At 47.8% G+C, this 19,248-nt stretch overlaps 1 protein-coding gene across 1 annotated transcript in view; it reads left to right on the plus strand.

The window, feature by feature from the left end:
* The window catches only part of KSR1 (kinase suppressor of ras 1), a 47,077-nt gene that overhangs the window by 11,559 nt on the left and 16,270 nt on the right, over nt 1-19,248 (plus strand). Inside the window, exon 2 of the mRNA XM_059487061.1 lies at nt 13,704-13,844. Within this exon, the coding sequence (XP_059343044.1) occupies nt 13,704-13,844 (141 nt within the window). The remainder of the gene's footprint in view (nt 1-13,703; nt 13,845-19,248) is intronic.

The raw sequence follows: 19,248 nt of genomic DNA on the forward strand, positions 1-19,248 counted from the left end.
CGCTAATTCAGCCTTCTGTTAAGATTTGAGGCTGAAAAGACTCTTTGCACAGCTCAGTGTCTGTATGTTAGATGAGACTAACTTGTGGTGGCTGGCTGTCATTGCCCATTCCAGCTGCACTTGTGCTACCCTGGCAAACGGGGCTCAGGCAGCTCCTGGAGCAAACTGGGGTCAGAGGCTGTTCAATTCAGAGTGCACTAGGGCTGCACAGCCAGTGGGGAAGGGGAGCCTCTGGGCTGGACAAACAGGTCACACTGGTTTCCAGAGCTCTGTCCTACCTGAGCAGAGCTCCAAGGCTGCAGGAACTGGATGCTTTCAGGTAGGAGCAGCACCAGCGCTTTGTGAGATAAAAGCTTGTCAGAATTGAAGTTCCATCAAGTACTAGAGTGTTTAAGCTTAGTTTAGCAAGCATCCATCTGAATAGTCAATAATTTGACTTCTTTGCAGTTAATAACTAAGTTCCTCCTACAAAGCACCACTGATACAATTAAATTTAATTTCTGACTCCAGATTAACAGCTTCACTTGGTCCTTGCTATAGCCTTTCCTTTAGGGAGAGACCAGCTTGGATATGAGGATCTAACCATTTGTGCCCTCTTCAGGGAGCAGAGGTCACATCCTGCTCTGTCTCTGTAGAGGTGACTCCTGCACTCCTGCTCTTCCTGTGCCTCTCTCGCTCTGCCCGTGGCCTGCAGAGTAGCAGAGGACTAGGAAGGAAGAACTAATCCAGCACAAAACCTCACTGAACAGTCAAAGACACCCAACAACTGACCAGCAACTTTAGAGCAGAGTAGAACACACAGCTCATCCCAGTAACTTCAAAACAAAACCAGGGAAAAGGCCATAAATAAAATACCTTTCTGCAACACCATCTTCTGTCTCACAGCCTTTCCCCACAGCCCACGTTTAACCCAAAATTCTTCAAGTAACCCTTAATTCTCACTGCAATTATACTGCCTTCATCAGTGGGATGGTCCTGGGCTTTCAGAAAGGATCTGCACAGAGGTTTGTCTGGGACTGTGATGTTCCTGATCTTGAGAGAGCAGGAAGGCTAACCCGAGGATGTGGAACTGCAGGGAGAGGGGGCTTTGGACAGGTGCTGATGAGAACGTTTGGTTGCTGAGAAGGAAAGAGAGCTGACCCTGGAAGCAGACTCACTGGCAAATGGCATCACCAGTCCTGGAGGGAAGATAAAGCTCAGACAGTCCACTGACACCATTTTACTTTTTAACTGTTTTAGGAGTGTCTCCTAGAGCTGAGCTGTGGGCGACCCAGTTAACCTGGCAGCTGAATCTCAGTTACACTCACAGCTGTTCCAGTCCTGTATTTTGTGTCTCAGTGCCTGTACACAGCACTCTGGGAGCATTCTGATAATTGGTGAGCAAACTGAAAATCTCGGATCCCACTGCATGGCAGAACATACCAAAGCTTTTCTTTTTCCCTTTTAAAATCTTGGGTTATAGGTTCAAAGCATTTTGAACAGAGTAGGGTTTAGTGTATTTTGTTCTTCCTGACAATCCCAAAGTACAATCTCATAGCAGCTTGTTAAAATAAAGCTGTTTTGCAGTTTTAAAAGAGAGAATGTGGCAAGTTGCCACATTCCAGTTAAGCAATTTCCTATAGTTGACTTTTTTTTAAACGCACATTTTTTTCAGCTGTGTCCCTACTCTGTTTTCTCTGCAAGAAGACAAAATACCCCAGACAAGACAGAAGCCCCCAACTCTGCATTAATACTTGAAGCAAACCCCCCTCCTGAGTCTCATCATGAGAACAGAACACAGAGCCTTGGCACAGGGGACTGTAGTGTATGTGGCAAACCGGAATTTTTAAGAACTGTGGCTTTTTTTGGAAGCAGCATTTTCCTTCCTGGGGGTAGCTTTGCTGTTTTTTACTGCAGCAGCCCCGAGAAGCAGCTCGGCGATGGAGCGGCTGGGAACGCTGCCGTGGGCACGCCGGGCTGTGCGGGGCCGTGAGCGGGCGGCGGCTCACTCCCAGGGCCGGGAGGGGAGCAGGCTGTGCCTCCTGGGCTCAGAGGGTGCATGCGTGTCCTGCGAAATCGGGCTTTGGCAGGTGCACGCACAAACCCAGTAACTGATTGAAGAACATCTGCTGAGTAATTGAAAAGGAGGAGCAGGCAGGTCCTCAAGGTAGTGAGTAATGCTACAGCTTCCTATTTCTGGGTGACTGTGCTCAGCCCTCTCCCTTTCTCCTTCCAGCTGAAGGAAATGATTGGCAGTGGCGGTGCTGAAGAGCTTGCAAGACTGGACATGCAGGGGCTTTGCAGGCAGGCCATGGAAATGGGCTCCAGAGCCTGCGCAGCCAGACTGCTTCTATTGAGCTCCCAAATGCCTGTGTTTGTAACCTAACCCAGCACAAGGCTCAGTTGTACTGCTGGGGTGACAGGCAGCACGGGCAGGACCTCGTCCAGCATTCGGGGAAATCAGGGCATCTGGAAGTTTCAGATAACTTCAGTGTTCTTTGAATGAGATCACAGCTGGAAAGCTAATAATAATGTGCTGCTGATTATTTGCACTTTCAAGATTATACTGTAAACAATCTAGTTGAATTTATAAGTTTCCTTTGCCAAAACACAAAAGAGAAATAAGACTATGAAGGAAGGATGGAGGTAAAAAGTTTTTTTTTTCTTTTTGTTCAAGACATTTTTGGATTCAGAAGTTGATTCTAAAGCAAGACTGCTGATACTTAGGGAATTCTGCTATTTTGTTTGCTCATCCTGGGATGGCTGAGCACTCTAAGTTTTGCATTTGTGGAAATCCTCAGAGTGACTGAGCTGTGGAAGGACAGCTTGTGCTCTCTTTTGGATCAAGCCAAGTATTAGGAAAGCTGAGTGTGGGCACTGACTTTGTGCCTGTGAGACAGGTAAGAAGCTGTCTGCAGATCTGCTGGATGCCTTGGCCATTTGTAGGCCTTCACTGTGTTTCTGGCTTTGGTATTCTGGAGGAGTGCTAGAAAGAGTTACTCCCAGTAGTGTTTTACAGCACACCTGGCAGGAGGTGTAGTAGAGTAGCAGTGGCATTTAGAGTCTGCCACTGTACAGGTGTGGCATTGCAGCTTTCTACAGCATCCTCAGGATCCAGGATTTTCAGTAATGCCTAACTTATCCATGTTCCTATTGGAGAGATCAAGGTGAAATACTGTAAATGGAGTTGGACAAACCCATGAGTGATCTTTGTATAATGATGCAGAGCTGCTTGGCTGCAGTGAAAAATCTCAACTCCTGTGGCATGAATTTGCATCCAGCACTCAGAGCTGTCCGCTGGCAGGCAGAGAAATACAACACAGAATCCCTTTGTGTCTCCCCTGCTCCTTGGGAGGAGAGTATTTCCATGACAGACTAGCACACAGGCTGTTACAATGGCTTTTTCTTTTCTCCTCAGCAGTTTGGGTTTGGTGTGTTTCTGGTGGATGTGGCTCAGCACAGTGAGTCCCTCCTCTGGGCTGAGCAGGGGCAGTGGAGACCCTGAACCCAGAGCCTGCTCAGCTTCTCTCCAGCACATAATCCAAGGACAGACTTTAAGACAAAAGAGATGTAACTCAGCACAACGGGTGCAAAGGGGTGATGAAGAAGTTTTCTGAAGAGTATTTCCTAAAGAGCCTGTAGAGCATGAAAAGAGAAATGGAATGAAACCATACAAGTGCATAAATAATGTTTTAGAATGTTTCTTACAGGCTGATGCTCTGGACTTTTTTCTGAATTGTGGAAGTGATGGCAAGTGTGAGGACTTTGCTCTGTTCTAAAGGCCTTTTTCCAACCCCCAACTGGAGCAAAAATGTCAAGCTCAGATTTTTCACAAATTCTGCATAAAATAATTTTTGGACACACAAGCAAAATGCTTAAACTCTGATTCTAAACTGGCACGTTTTCTTCCATTGTACATTTAATGCTGGTTTTTATTAGAAGAATATGTTTTGAGAACTTTAATTTGCTTCCATAGAATGCTTTGAAAATGAGAAACTTGGTTTTAGCCAACTGTCACAGTACACTTCTCTTAAATGAGCAAAACCAAAGGAAAACCAGCCCCAACCCCAACCTCCTGTTCTGCTTAGGTACAGAGACAAATGTGGTGTGTGAAGTTTCTGTGGAAATTCACAAAAGTAATGGATATTGTACCTGCCTGAAAGATGCTGAGCTTGGAGCTTGTTATCTTTGTATCTGTGATCTTTTTTCAAGTGTTGATTAAAATCTTTCTAGGCTGCTCAATGATGCCAGGTAGGTGTTGCAGAACTGTCTGCTGTATGGCCAATTACTGCTTATCAGTCTCCTCTGTATTTTTCCTCATACAACTATTACTGGGTCATCACCTGTATTTTTCTCTACTTTTTAAGTGGGCACAACATGGTTTGGGTGAAAGTCTCAGGGTCATAAGGAAAAAATGTTCTTTTTGGGGTTGGCAATCTGGGTTCAGGTGTCTGCACTCTAAATCCTGTATTTGTATTTAACTAATGATAAAAACCCCTCGTGGTTGCTACAGCAAATGTGAACCAGTAAGAGAGAGCCCCAAGGAGATTTTTTGAAAAACAAAATGTGAGCAGTGAGCCATGGCAGCTTTCTCACTCACTCAGTGTCTGTGAAAAGAGAAATGTGACCCCCAGTCCTTGCCAAAATAGCTCAGTTCTTTCTAGCAGAAACCCAATAATTGGGAGCATTTCAGAGAATACAGTTTCTTAGCTGAGATTTCCCAGGGTGCAGAGACAGAACATCTTCAGCTCCACGACCTGCAGCCTGCTCTTACAGAGATTTAACACTTCTCTGTGTAAACCTCTTCCCCAAAGCCCAGCCCGGCAGCAGTCTGGGGAACCGTGTGTGCCGTGGAGGAGGGGAAGGTGAACTCTGGAAGTGCTCGAATAATTGAGTCAAACAAGCAGAGGATTTGATATTGTTGTGTTTTTGTTTCCTTCCCTTGGTGTGCTAATAAGCCTGAGAACAAACTGCTAATCTGTCTCATTCCCCAGCCAGTACGTGAGGGAATGGTAGAGACTGGAGGTTTGTGCTTGTATTTTATTGAGGCTACAGAAAAAGAAAAGTGTAAGACAAAAGGAAGATCGCTGTGAAGGCAGGGGAAGAAACATGGGAAAAAGCCTTTGGGATTAGGGACACCTAAATGCTCCATTGAAGGAGCTTGATTCCTTCCAAGACCTCCCAGTTCTGTCCTGGGGAGTGTTCAGACCCCATCCAAGGTGTTTGCCTTGGAGCTCACTCTGTGCCAGCTCGGGGTGCTCAGGACCTGCAGAATGAGGCCTGCAATGAGGAAAGGGAAGTGCAGGAATATGACGGGGATCCACAATTAGTCATTCTCTTCCTGACCTTGCTGAAGGAAATGTCTGGCTTTATACTGTCTGCTGTAAACTTGCCTTTATTTAGGCTCTAAGTTTACACATGCACAGCTTGTTGGTGTCTTTATTTCCACTTCCTGAACCATCAGCCAAACATACCTGAGAGTTCTTTCAGAGATGTGTGAGAATGATTAGTGCCATAAAAACTATGGAGGATATTCTCTTTAAAGGCACTTAAAGTTTTGAATTTTACAGAGAGATCCATGGGCTGTAACACAACTCCTATCCCCAGAGCATGGCCTGGTGCTTCCTTTCCAGATTCTGAGCCTTCCATAGTCTTTCTCACTGTCACTTGCTGCCTTCTGCTGCAGTCGTTTGAAAGCCCCCAGGGGTGGGGGGTAATTGTTTTCTTCATGGGAGGAGAGATCCAGTGGGTTTGCCAAGATACTGAATAATTATAGAGAGAGGCAGAGTATTAATGTTATGTTTGGGCTGCATTTGCCTCTGTAGGACTTCACAGGGTTGGACAGGTACTCGTTTACCTGCACTGCTTGGAGAAGCCTGTGCGGTGTTCTTCACAGCTGGGTAAATCCACTGGCCTGCCCAATGGCTGTGCCCCAACTCCATGAGGGAGGGGAAAGCTGCACAGGTCTGTAGGGCAGTGTGAAATAGCAATAGCCTTCAGGAGAGGCTGGGCAGGAGGAGCTTGCTGTGCTCCCTGTGGAGGCACAGCTGAGCCCGATCAGCCGTGGCCGAGGTGAAGAGGCCCTGCTGGCTGCAGGGGAGCTGAGAGCAGCAGATTTCATGTGGCAGCAGCAGGGCTGTGCTCAGCAAATGGCAAGTACAGTTCTTAGTCTTGCAGAATGCTCTCAGTCATTCTGTTACACTTGTGTGTCCTCGGGTTGCAAGGGGAGGGGGAGGGCTTTCATTTTTAGTGTTCAGTGGGTGTGAAATCTCTGATCTTTAAAAAGAGCACTGTTCCTGTAGCTGCATTAGGCTCGGATGCCTCGCTGGGACGAAATCTTTGAAGAGAATTATGTTATGAGGCTCAGGGAACTACTTGATTGTGCAGTTTCATCCTCCTACTCTTAGCTGGGAAGGCCTCAACTGAATGTTTACAGCTTCACTTGCTGGGATTGTGAAAAAGAGAAGAGTGGAGAAGAAAAGGAGTGGTATGTGGCCTTCAAGTGACCCAGAAATGATGCTGTCTGCATCATTTGACAAAGCAGAAATAACATACTGTAGTGTTTGGGCAGTGGCTATTGTGTCAGCCTCAGGCATGACTGAGGGTTCAAAGGAAAATCCATCCATCTGGTGTTCCATCTCTCCCTACCCCTCTACCTCTCTGTGCTTGTATTTACCAGTTTCTCCTAAGGCCTCTCCCCCCCAGCACACCTTGCCAGCACCCTTTCCTGCTGGCTTGTGCTGGGTCCTGTTTTGCAGGGTCTGTTTAGCAATGCATTGAGAAATTATTTCCTTTTCTGTTACAAGTGAGCCCAAAGTCCCTGAGCAGCACAGCTGGGTCCTGCAGGAGCAGCAGGGCTGGCACCAGGGCTCCGTGGTGGGACTGCCACCTGGGGGCTTGTTCCATCCCTCCTGACACCTTCTGCTTTTCAGAGTCCCTGCTGCTGGGAGCCACTGCTTAGAGCAGAGCACTGAGAGAGCTTTCGTGGCCCCTCTTCAGAGCTGCTCCTTCACTTTGTGCAAATTATTTTAATCCTTCTTCCTCTTTCTTTTTTTTAACAAGGTGCTCCTGCATGGGGTCCTTTGAGTGCATTGATGTTCCTGAGGTGTTTGTGGCATTCGGAGCAGTGCCACTGTTCTGCAGCCACTCTTGTTCAAGGGCATGGTGCCTGTGGCCCAGCACAGCAGTCACCCCAGACCTGGGGCCTGTCACTGCCCCTGTGTGACCAGGGCAGGGGGGGATAGCAAATGCACCAGGCTCTGCTACTGTTTCAGCACAGCTAAAGCTACAGAAACCAGGCCTCCCATTCTGGACAGGTGTCCTGCTCACTGCCAAGCTTCTTGCTGAATGAGTCAGCTGGGTTCAAGCAGAGAATGAATTCCACAGGCTGCAGGTCAGAGGCTGACGTGGAAGTAAGTGAGCCCCTTTTATTTCTCGGATGCCACCTCAAATAAAGCAAATGACTTTGCTGCCAGTTATTTCTCTGTAATATTTTGTTTTGATACCTATTTTACCATGCATGGCTGGTGAAAATACAGGTCACAATATCATCCTTTAGTAGCTTCGGTTCTATTGGTTTTGAGGGCAAAGCCATGTGGGTGGCAAATGGAGTGACCTAATTTTTTAGGATACAAATAATTCCTTGAAATGCAGTGTTTTGCTTCTCTTCCTCGTACTTTGGGTCCTGTGCAGATCCTGTGCTTGCCTTGGAAAGAGCTGTTTGAATTTCTTGCTGATCTCAAGGTAGTTTGGAAATCTGTGAGATTGTGAGACTCTCCAGCTGAATCCTGCATTATGTGACTGTTCCTAATGGAAGCACAGATGGGAAGGATGGTTTTCTCTGTGGCTGAACGAAGTGTTCTATGAACAGGTTTGGATCAGATTTCACTGCAAATTGAGCATATGTCATGTGAAAAGGGTACAGACCCACTCTCTCAGTTTAAGCAAGCAGATTTGGTTCTAAACTAGTCAAAACCAGGCAGTGGTTCAATTCTCCCTGTACTAGAAAGGGAACACTTCACACTGCCATCAGGTATCTTTATACCTACAGGCACAAGGAGGAGTTGTCTGAACAGAGGGGGAAATGAGAATTTCTGAGGCTGCAGTTGGTGCTGGTGATGCTGTGATCAGAGGCTGATTACCATCCAGATAGCTGGGGGCACTCAGATGAGTCAGCCGCTGAGAGCTTGGGTTCACAAAGGAGCAGCTCAGTGCTCTGTGGGCAGAGCTGCGGCACGGTTGGGTTGTTGTCAGCTGAAGGGCCCTGCAGACCCTCACATGGAGCAGAACTGGTTTGGATGGTTGGCTGCACAGCACAGAGAAGCCTGTCCTGTGCCTGCAGACCCCTGGCAGAGCTGAGCCTTGTGTGGGCACCTGCACAGGGGCTTTCTGAGCTCTGCCCCAGATCTGTGTGCTGTATAACAGTGACATCCTAGGCCTTTCCCTTGCAAGGATCAACCCTGCTGCACCCTTTTTTCACTTTAAACTGGATGACTTTGAGAAAGTGCCCTGAAGTATCCTCACATGCTGCTGCTCTCCCAGTAGCTGGTGAGATCTTTATCAGTTTCTCACATGGTTGTCAAGCATGACTTCAGAGACAAATTTGGTAAGTCCAATTCTGACCTTTTATGTTCTCTTCAGTTCTCAGGTGGCCTGGAAGGTTTTTTGGTCTGACATAGCATTTGTATATATAATGGCACTGGGGAGAATAGATAAGAGTCAGCAAAAGGTGTGAAGGGAATCCACTTTCACTGGATGCCTTCAGATGACTCATCTGACTCTCCCCAGTGCCCTGTGCAGATAAACTCCGGCTCAGAAGTTTTGTCTTCTGTTTGAGGAGGCAGAAATGCAGAACATCCCTCACGCTGTGATCCTGGTCTGGCCAGTGCATGTCCTGCTGCACCAGGAGCTGCTGGGGTGCTGCAGGGAGTGCTCCCTGCCCTCTGGGCTGGTTCTTGGCAGGAGCTTAATAGAGGAGTTCCTTCCTGATTAATTCCTGTCTGAGGCAAGATAGATGATTTGCATTTCTCTTAACCACATGCAAGAGCTGGGCCATACATCGATCTGATCCTTTTAAAGCCTCAGCCAGCAGCTGGGTAAATTGTAGGGCAGGACTTGGTTGTAGCCTTGGAAGTTTCCGTGTAAGCTCATGTTTATCATCTCCTCCAGTGCTGCCAGGCTCCCAGAGATTTCATCTCTGGGCACAGGAGCAATAGGATCTGCTTTTGACCATGTGCTTGATTTGTTGATTAAATCATGACAGTTGTTTGTTATGGGTATTGCAAAACTCCTCTTCTAAACATTGCGTATGTTTCAAGTCAACAAGAAAAGTTGCAGGCTTCACTGAGCAGATTATAAGTTTTGTGAAAGTGTGAAAACATGGCATTTGGTTGTGAAACGTATGATTGAATCAAACTTGGTCTCCAACTGTTGATATTCTGAAGAAATCTTGGCTGGCACCTTTGTATAGCAGAGTCCTCCCTCTGCCTGTCTCCAAGTTAATTTATAATTTCCATTTATAATTTCCAAGTCTCCCTTGTTTTTTGTGAGTTGAAAATTACTATATTTGCTGCATTTATAGGGTATTTCAAGATAAGCAGATTAAAAACATGAAACTAAGCCACAGAAGGCTTCAGAAAAATGGGGAGTCTTCTAGCCTTTGCTCCTTTTTCCATGTTTATTTGGATCAAGTGCATTGGATTCAGACTGGGTTTTGACAAAGTGCAGAAGCTGCAATAGGTCTAAGTTTAATGCCTTTTAGTGACTCTGGAACAAGATGCCACTTTTCTAAACACAAATAAAACATAATCAACAAGAAGCTTGGGGAGAATTGATGCCCAAATGCATGAAACTTGATTTATCTGGTTAGTATCTCCTGAATTCTGCACCCCAGTGTCAGTGATCTGGTTTTTCAGATGCCTTTCTGTGCCATGTCTGCAGAAGTGCAGCTGAAAAACTTGTGGGCATTTGCTTTTTGTTTATCGTCCTCTAAAGTCCCAGCTGTTGGCTGGAGATTATGGATATGGGCAGACTTGCATCTCAAGAGATCTGCTGTTTATTTTGCAGAAATAAATTAAAAAGTACAAGCGTGGCAGATTTCTCCTAAACTTCTTGGACCTGCTTCTCATCTGTGCTGGAAATGGGTCTTTAAAGGTGCTGTAAGGAGATGACCATGCATCCAGGAGCCCCTGGCAGCATGTGCCCTTCTCAGAGCAGTGAGGACTGGTGTCCTGGCCATCAGCTGCACCAGGCAGAGCAGCAGGGCTCTGCCCTGGAGTCAGTGATGTGCTCCAGCTGCTCCGTATCCTCTCTCTGTTCTCGCCCTTTCCCATCTCTGTGGGTTCAAGGCAGCTGGAGTACTGCTGCTTCTGGTGTGGGGTTTGCCGTTTGTGATGAGTAGGACGTGCCATTTAGCAAGCAGGCAGTGAGTAGCTACTATTGGCTTTATCTCTCAGTCTAGTTTGTGGTTGGAGACCTGTGTGCTGGTTGTGGGTTTTTATGTGCGTCACTGAACCCAGAAATTTTATTATATTCTCAGAAAAGGGTTTTGCAACAGCTCAGCTATTAAAGCCAAACCATGTAGTTTAGTAAAAAGTCTGGGCAGGAAACAACAAAATGAAATTCATCCTAGGGGAGAAGCGTGGTGCATGTAGGCTGGGACGAGAATGCAAATACACTATTTATAGGACTAGGGGAAAACAAATTTGGACTTGAGGAGTAAAAGCGAAAGAGTTATCCGGGAAAAACCAGCCTTGGCCCTCTGAGACACTCAGACCTGTGCTGCCAGAGTGCTTATCCATTTTGGAGAATTCGTTACATTCCAGCAAAGGAGAAAAGCTCCACATTGAAATCCATGCTGCACAGAGTCCCTTCCAGCAGTGTCCTTTAGGAGTTTGTGCTATGGATGACACCTGGGCAGGGGAAATTCTTGAACTGGTATTTTTTAAGCAGTACCGAACCAGCTGAGGCCGGTGCCTGCTCCAGGGAGCTCCTGCAGGAGGAGCAGGCAGAGCTGTGCAGGGAGAAGGGGAGGGATGAGTGCATTTGCTCCTGACCACTCAGACCAGTCTGTGTCAGAGCCAGGAGTGCAGCCCAGCTCTGTTCTCTTACTCATGTGATGCTTCTGGAGTTACTCTGGGGCTGGCCAGGAGAACTTCTGTGAGGAGTGCAAAAGCAGTGGCTGTACCTCAGCCATATCCTGCCTGGAGCAGCGTGCTGTCCTCGTGACACTGCATGCTGGAATTGGGTAACGTGGGGCACACATTTTCTGTACAGTTTCTTTTACATAATTTGTGATTTCTCATTTATAAATAGATGCTAAGCCCTCCTTTCCTTCCACTGTGGTTTTTAGAACAGATTCTGACACCTCCAATGTCTGCAGTTCCCTGCTTTATTCTGGAGCATGTGCTACTTTTAGGGCATTTGCCTGTAATTAGTGTTCCATATAACGAAGCATGGAGCTCTGTCTTTACCGAGTATGCTGATAACTCATCCTTCTTCCAGGAAAAATAAATCTTGCCTGATGGGAGATCCTACACTAAAATAACAGATTATAGTCAGACTGCAGATCCAAGCTGCTGCTTTAGACACAGGCCCATCAGGGCTGGCTGTACCTGTTCCAGAATCACTGTGCAATCTTGCCTCTGTCCCTAGGTGCTCTGCAACCCTGAGGCGTTCCCAGGAATGGGGAAGGGTGAGGTGAGCCAGGGGCAGCAGCAGCTACATCCTGCAGTGCCCTGGGAATTCCATGGACAGGCTCACAAACACGCTGAGCTGTCTGCCTGGGCTGGATGTTGTGGTTGCAGTTTGTGTATCAGAACACATATCGTCATTGGCCCTTCCCTCGAGTGGCCTCTGCAAAGAGACAAGGCTTGGGTGATCTCTGTCTTCCTTCTCTTTTCCATGACATAGCTATTGCACAGTTGGGAAGCTGTTTCTCATTTGTGTAAGCTGATTTTTGGCATACCGGGGGCTGTTGAGTCTACAAACTTCCTGCAGCCTCTTCTTTCTGCCTGTCCTGAGGGGCCCTTGCCCATCCACTCATCCCAGTGTCAGTGTCCATAGAGGGGAAAAGCACGCCGAAAGAAAGAAAATTTAAACCAAGCACCGAGCAGGAAAATCCTTGGGACAGCACCTGCAAGCTGCTTTCTGCCATGGCGGTGAACAGGAGAGCCCTGCGGACAGGCTGCTGCGGGAAAGGACGTGTGACAGTGGGAAAGCAGAAGGTCAACACTGAGGCTGCCTGTGACACATGTGTGCCCCAGAGTGCACAGGGCTGCCTGCAGGATCCCAGCTGCCCTGCTCCAGAGCCAGGGGAACTCGGGGCAGGGCACAGCTGAGGGGCTGGCGCAGAGAGGGCAGCCAGAGCACAGCCAGCAGCAGCCCCTGGGGTGACACAGGGCCCAGCACAGGGCACACAGGGCAGGGACAGAGCCCCTGGGCCCTGCCTGGCACACAGCAGCAGCGTGGCAGCCACTGGGGCCCAGGCACTGCTGAGCCCACAGCCAGTCCCTGCCCTGCCCTGCTCTGGCCGAGGAAGCAGAGCAGGGGTGGAAAAAAGGAAGTGCTGTGAGCCCCTTTATATAAAAAGAGGTACTGAGAATGAATGGTTGGGATTTCCAGTTCATTGTAGGGCTGGGGCTCCAAAGCCCTGTTGGGAAGTTGTGGTGAAAAGGCTTCTCTGGTTTCAGCAGGGGTGGTCAGGGCGAGAATGCAAAGGGATGGCTGAGTTTCTAGGACATGGCAGTCCTGGATTGCCTCTCCTGGGAATGGCAGTGCTTTGCATTGCTCTGGGCATTACAGGAATTGGAATCACTTCAGTATTCACACACTTTTTGACAAATCTCAAACTGCATGGCACTGCTGTCAGAATTTGGTGTGTGGGCAGGGACAAACTTGTTACAGCTGATAGTTGTAAGGAATAGATTGCTCATAAAACATGCTCTTAACTAACTTCATAGGAAAGCACTTAAACTGTAAGAGGAGACACATGATGGTTGAAGAATCCATGTTTGTTATTTCCTTTACATTTTCAGTCTGATCATGTCCCAGATGCTAAAATTTGTTGACTAAGAACATGTTTTGGTTTATAAATCATAGATCAGCTAACTTGCTTTGAGGCATTGTTTTCTTAGGAAGGTTTTGAAGCTTAAGCCTGCCTCATGGGAATGTGTGACACAGTGTGCAATCTTTGGAGAGTATTTTCTTTTTGATAAGCAAACATAAGGCACAAACAATACTCGTTTTTGCTGTTTTATTCTTTTGTGCCTTAAGTGAAGAATTCTGTGTAGTGCATTTGCCATGAGATGGTCAGGAGATAAAAGCTTTGGGATAAAACTTTAGAATAGAAGATGTGCAGAAATCATCTAGTCCAACTGCCTGAATTTTTGTTCTTTTAAGTTAGCTGGTTTTAATGTTGATTTTGTAATAGAAATGCCCATCAGATAACAGGCCTCAGAGTCTTTGGGTACTTTGGCTATTCCTGCCTCAGAACTGCTGTTGATGGGGGTTTAGAGCAGGCCCTGCCTTCTGCTGGAATGCTGAAGAGCAAAGAAGCTCAGTGTGAGGGAAATGCACTGCGTGGATTTCCCCAGAGCTCACAGGAGGATGTCACTCCCGTGTCATGTAAGAGCCCTGCTCACAAGCCAGCACACCCCGAGTACAAGCACAGCCTGGGAAAGTCAGCCCGTGCCCAGGAAGCTCAGAGTGTGTGTTCTGCTCCCCAGGTGAAGCTGATTGACTACATCCACCGGCAGCGGCAGTGCAAGCTGAGCGTGCCCCTGAGCGACCGCACCGCCGAGCTCAACAGCTACCCCCGCTTCAACGACTGGCTGGACATCGTCAACGTCAGGAAGGAGGTGGTGCAGGTAAGGAGGGGACACAGCCCCCACAGCGCCCTCCTGTCCCTTCAGTGCATTCCCAGCTGCCTGTGGCTCTGGGAGCCACGGCAGGACTTAATCACTCACTACCTTTGTGATACTAACAGTGCTGTGCTGCACTGTTCTGTGCCCAGCATTAGCCAAAGCAGGACTGTTGTTACCGTCTCACACACACACACGTAGAGCTCAGTTCACTGACAGTTAAACAAGGCAGAAAAGGCTTTTTCTATTCTTTTTCCCATTTTTGCCTCTGCAGGCCAGGTCACAATGTTCTCATTCAGTTTCCTTTGATCGCTAAACAACCACAATTTTTCTTTGACCTCAGCAGGAATCTGCCTGGGTGAAAAATTCCACAAATTTTCATGGAAGTTATTCCAGCTTGTTTCTGATGTAACTAAGTGGTCTCTTAGTTAAACAGTACGGGTTCAGGACGAAGTGGTTCCTTTTATTTCCTGCTGTTCATTTTGAGTGTGGTGCTGGTGTTGCCTTCCAGCCCAGCAAGGTTTTGGGTGGCACAGCCAAAGGTGCAGCACTGACAATGAGAGGACAAAAGCAGCCTGTTGCTGTGGCCAAACTGCCAGGCTCCCAGCTAGTGTTGGTTTCTAAGGTTACTGGAATTGCCTGAGTCTAAAAGAATGTCTTTGTAGCTCTTTTATAAATCCTTTGTGATGCCTACAGAAAGGAGGGGGGAAGAGGTGAAGGAAAGGGAGGAGGGAGGTGGACAGTTCAAATCTGCTACATCCTGCTAATTCAGGAAGCAGAGAGGGTTGAGACTGCCCTCCTGTATGTGTGGTCACTAAAAGGGGTGAACAAGTTCGGGTTTGGTCTAAGGCAGAAAGAATTTCCCAGATCTGTATTATTTTGATTTGTGCTCTCTTGCTGCCCTGTCCCAAGCAGTGTCCAAATAAATGAACTCTGGTCCTTCTGGGACAGAACTGTAAGAAGTGTACAAAGCACTGAAACTCCTCTGGGATTCTGAGTGTATGGTTATCTTTTAAGGGTTCTGCATCCATTTCATGCAGCTGCAGGCAGCTTCTGTAGCACTTGTATTAGCTGGACAGCAGAACTGCAACACCTTGTGGGTCATTAAAATAATTTCTGAGTAGGCATGCTGGAACAGGCTGTGAGCTGGGGGAAGTGGAAATAGCTGGGCTAATAAACTAAGTGCTCTGCTCTTGCAGTGGTTTTTTTTTTTGGTCCTGTTATTTCACTGCTCAAAAAATAGCCATGCAGCCACTGTTGGTGCTGGACACTGACATCAGCACAGTGCTGAGCTGTCTGGGATGAGTTACCTTTCAGAAATGTCTCAGGTATCATGGGATCATTCCTGCTGTTGTTTAGATTTCATACAGCACGTTGAACTGCATTTCAGCTGAAAGCTTTCAAAATGGAAATCACTGACAGAAGGAGCTTTAATAGGTTAGTTATTACAAAGTCTAGAGTGGTGTCCTGCTTTGTGCACACTGCCTGTGACAGGATGGGGAGGAGCCTTTGCAGACAGAGTTGAGCAGGTCATGCTGTGAAAATGGGGACCCTCGAGTGGTTCTGGCTCTGGGCAATGGAGAACAGCTTTCCATCTCTCACATACTGTTAGGTCGCTGTAAAATGGAAATAGGCATGCTGGGTTTCCTTCTTAAGGCTTCCAAAAAATGGTGCAGAGAGGAGGAAAAGTGCACAAGTGTCACAGTGTGGTCACATGGTAGAACAGCCCTCTCTTCTTGTGCCTTTCAGGCTCTGAAACTGGAGAGGTTGCCAAGTACCTGTGGAGTCTCAGAAGAGCTGCCTCAGAGCCCTGCCCTGGGCACCTCTGAGAGCCGAACATAACAGCAGGTCTGGCACAGGAGGAGGTGCAGTGGAGGGCTCTCTGTGCCTGCTGCCTCTCAGGGACAAATAAGGAGAAAGGCCTGGGTTGATGGGGTTTTGCTTTTTTAAATGGTTCTGAGTCCCTTTGCATTTCTAGTGCTACTGGAGGGAGTATTTTCAAGACTGTGCTAATCTGTGACATAACACTGTTGAAAAGCAGCCTAATTGCAGGAGTTCTTTAGCTCAGCGGTGAGAGGAACAATGCTCTGTTTCTCTGTCTCCCCTCCCCTCCCCTCGCTCCCCCCAGTCCTCTCCCAAATAAAGCTGCCATGCAGGGAAGCACAGAAGCTCCCAGGCTCTCCTGTCAGAAATAGAGCAGCAGCTCCAGTTTAGAATATCTGCTGACTCCTCCACTCCTGAGTGAAGACTATTTTTGCTCAGTGACTTGCTCTAGACATTGTGAAGCTCGAAAGCTCTGGTGATTATAATTGCTGGGCTCCTTTATTTCTTTGAAAACCTATATTTAAAACGAGAATAATGACTGCCTGTAAAATCCTTTAGTTGTGGAGGAGATTACAGCAATAACAATGCAGTGTTTATGGCGCTGGGCGACAGCTAGAGCTGCCGAGAGCACGGACAGCAGCGAGCCGGTGACGCTGCGCCGGGTGCGAGGGCTGGGCTGCGACCTCGCGGGCCTGCAGGTACGTGGGCACTGCCAGCCCAGCCTGGCATCCTCCTTGGCAATACACTGCTGCTTCCGGAGGGGTAAGGGAGCTTGGAGCCCCCACCCCAACCTCTGCTATTTCTGTGGCTTTGTTACTGTTCCTCTAATCAGCTGCCAGACAGATTTTTATCATAGAAAGTGGCAGCAGGCTCTGCTTTGGAGCTGGGCTAACGTGGTGCTGTAACTTGCTGTTTAAGTGTTTTTCTAGGGAATGCTGGAGTCCTTGTTTTTGCTTAGGAGTTCTAGAATCTGATCAGTTCTAGAGATTGATTAATTCTAGAGACCGATTGTATGTGTGGTTTACTGCCAAAAATGATGTATAAATGGTTAAATATGGTGGGATGAAGGTGAGCAAAGAGGAACTTGAACTGAGACCTAGAAAAGACAGGGCAAGGAGCCTTACAGACAGAAGCTGTGTGCATGCTGTGTAGTCATCTTGAGTGGATAAAAATTGCTCTGAAAATGGTTCTAGAAAAATACATTGATCTGGATTGTCCTGCTTGCCTTGGGAGTTGGAGTCAGGAATTGGGAGGGCAATGGGAGAGAAGGAGGATGGGAACAGAGTGCTCTCTCCACTCTTGAGCTGATGGAAGAAGTCTCTTGCAGAGCTATTTACTGGGTTCTGAGCTTGGAGTATGTCTGTCAAATAGAAGAGACTAAAAAAATTCTGTTGGCTTATTTTCTTCAGCCTAGAAAGTGATTTTCTCTGCCTTTATCACTGTGCTTCCCAGAAACAGAACTATTGTATTTGTTCCCACATGTAACTTGTCACTGTCTTAAAAACTAACTTAAGAACAGAGTCATCTTCTTATCATCATCTGAAGCATGTCTGGGCCAGCCCTGCTGGCTGTGGAGCAGAGGTGCCAGTCAGTCAAGCTTGGAAAGCTGTTTTTAGAGTGGATAACTGTCCTGCACAGGGAGGGGCACATCCTGCCCCGGGGTCTGGCCATCAGCAGGGCTGTGCCACCAGGGAGACTGGGAGCAGGTGGAACAGGGCTGTGGTTGGGGCTGCTTTGAGGCTGTTCCTTTTGGGAACAGATTTGAGTCCCAGTTGTACCCTTGTGCCCTTTTCTCCTGCCTGCCTGTGAAACCCATCCCCAGCCAGCATCGATGCCAAAGAGCTGCAGAGCTGAGCAAGGCAGGGGCAGGAGCAGAGCAGGAAGGGCTCATGCCTTGAGCAGGAATTGTGTGCCCAGAGCCTTGTGCTGCCCTGTGAAAATGCCCCTGCCAGGGGTGAGCCAGGGCCTGGGGCTGCTGCTGTGAGCCCATGGCAGAGGGTTCTGTTAGCACAGGCTGCCCCAGCCCACAGCAGATCTGTCACTGGAGGAGCTGTGAGGGGTTTTGCTGAGTGCATCCTTTGGATGGGGGGTAGAAGAGGCAGATCTGCCTATGCCTATCAGGTTTCCCCAGCTGTATCCTCTCATCTTTTTCTGTCAGCATATCTGCATGAACAGGCCATGAGGACCGTGACTGGCTCTTGGGGATTTCCATCGGTCTGGCAGCAGGAGCTCTGGCTGACCAGCCAGATAGCAGAGATCCTGGATGTGCTAATTGTGTGTATGCAAATTAATTCTGTCCTGCAGGCTTCCTAGAGCTATAAAATTCCTCCAGTGTTCCAGCTGAAGGCCCTCCCCAGTGTAAAAAGCTCCTGGAAGATAGTCCCTACCACTGCCAGGGCTCCCCTTCCCTGCCAAGGGCTCCAGGTGCCCCTGGCAGCTTTGGGCACTGTGAACCCTTCATGCCTTGAGGTCAGCCCGAGGGATCTGCAACTGCTGCACCTGTCTGCCACAGAAGAGTCGTGACAGCGGCTCTCCTGTCCCCAAGAGCCAGCTGGACACAATGCTGTTCCTGAGCTGTCAGCTCCTCTCCAGCCTCTGCTGCGAGGTGGAACAGTGAGGAAGGTAATGTTAGGTGGAACCCTGGCCTGTTTATGCTCACAGCTTAATTCAAGCTGGAAATTTCAATTGAGAGGCTTTCCAGAATGCCCATAAAATCTCCAGGAATTTAATAATACAGCAATTTTTCAGTGCCTTCATTGCTGGGCACCAGAAAAACACTGCAAAATAACTAGCAGGCACAAGATGTTCTTAAGAGCATCTTTACATGCTTTGCTTAGAGCTATCAGTGGGAATTTAAGCACCTTATGTAATGGGCTTTCTCTTCTAGCATCTGCTGCTTCATGGGAGGATGATTGGAGAGGGAATGTATTGATTTAAGAGGAGGCATTTGGGGCCTTGACAACTGTCCAGCTTTACGGGAAGAGCTGTGGCTACTGGGTCGAGGAGCAGGTCAGGCTGATTTTGCAGAGTGCCTGCAGCAGCATTAGCTACGTAGGCTTATCTGCAGGGTGGAATCTTTACCAAAAATAACCCCTCCACTGGGTTAGATACCAGCATTTTTGCCATGTTTCAGGGATTTAAGTTGGACACCAGACAAGATTAAAGACTGTTGTGAACTCTTCACCCAGGCTAATTGAGACTGACCCTTGGATGCACTGGTGCTCACTTTTCTCTCTTTAGACATGTGCACCATGAAGTGCAGTCTGTGTCTGATAAGCACTTCAGGGAGAAGTCCTCTTACCTGTTGTAGGGAGGAATAATTTCCTGCTTTGGACTTTTTAGCATCCCTTGTGCTGAGCAGTGCATGGTTAGGCTTTAGATTTTGCTGGCAGTTATGAGGTGCTGAAGATTGAAAGCAGATTCTGTCTTTTGCTTTTTCTCTGTTTTTAAATCTGACCTTATTAGTAGAGTACTGTCTGAATATCTTGCAGCTCTCCCTGTCAAGACAAGGTGTGCCCAGGGAGGTGGTGTTGAGCTTGGTCCTAATGCAAGCCTTTAATCTGCATTTTTAAAGCTGTTTTTAAAA

Source organism: Ammospiza nelsoni, chromosome 21, assembly GCF_027579445.1.
Source record: "Ammospiza nelsoni isolate bAmmNel1 chromosome 21, bAmmNel1.pri, whole genome shotgun sequence".
NCBI classification, from domain to species: domain Eukaryota; kingdom Metazoa; phylum Chordata; class Aves; order Passeriformes; family Passerellidae; genus Ammospiza; species Ammospiza nelsoni.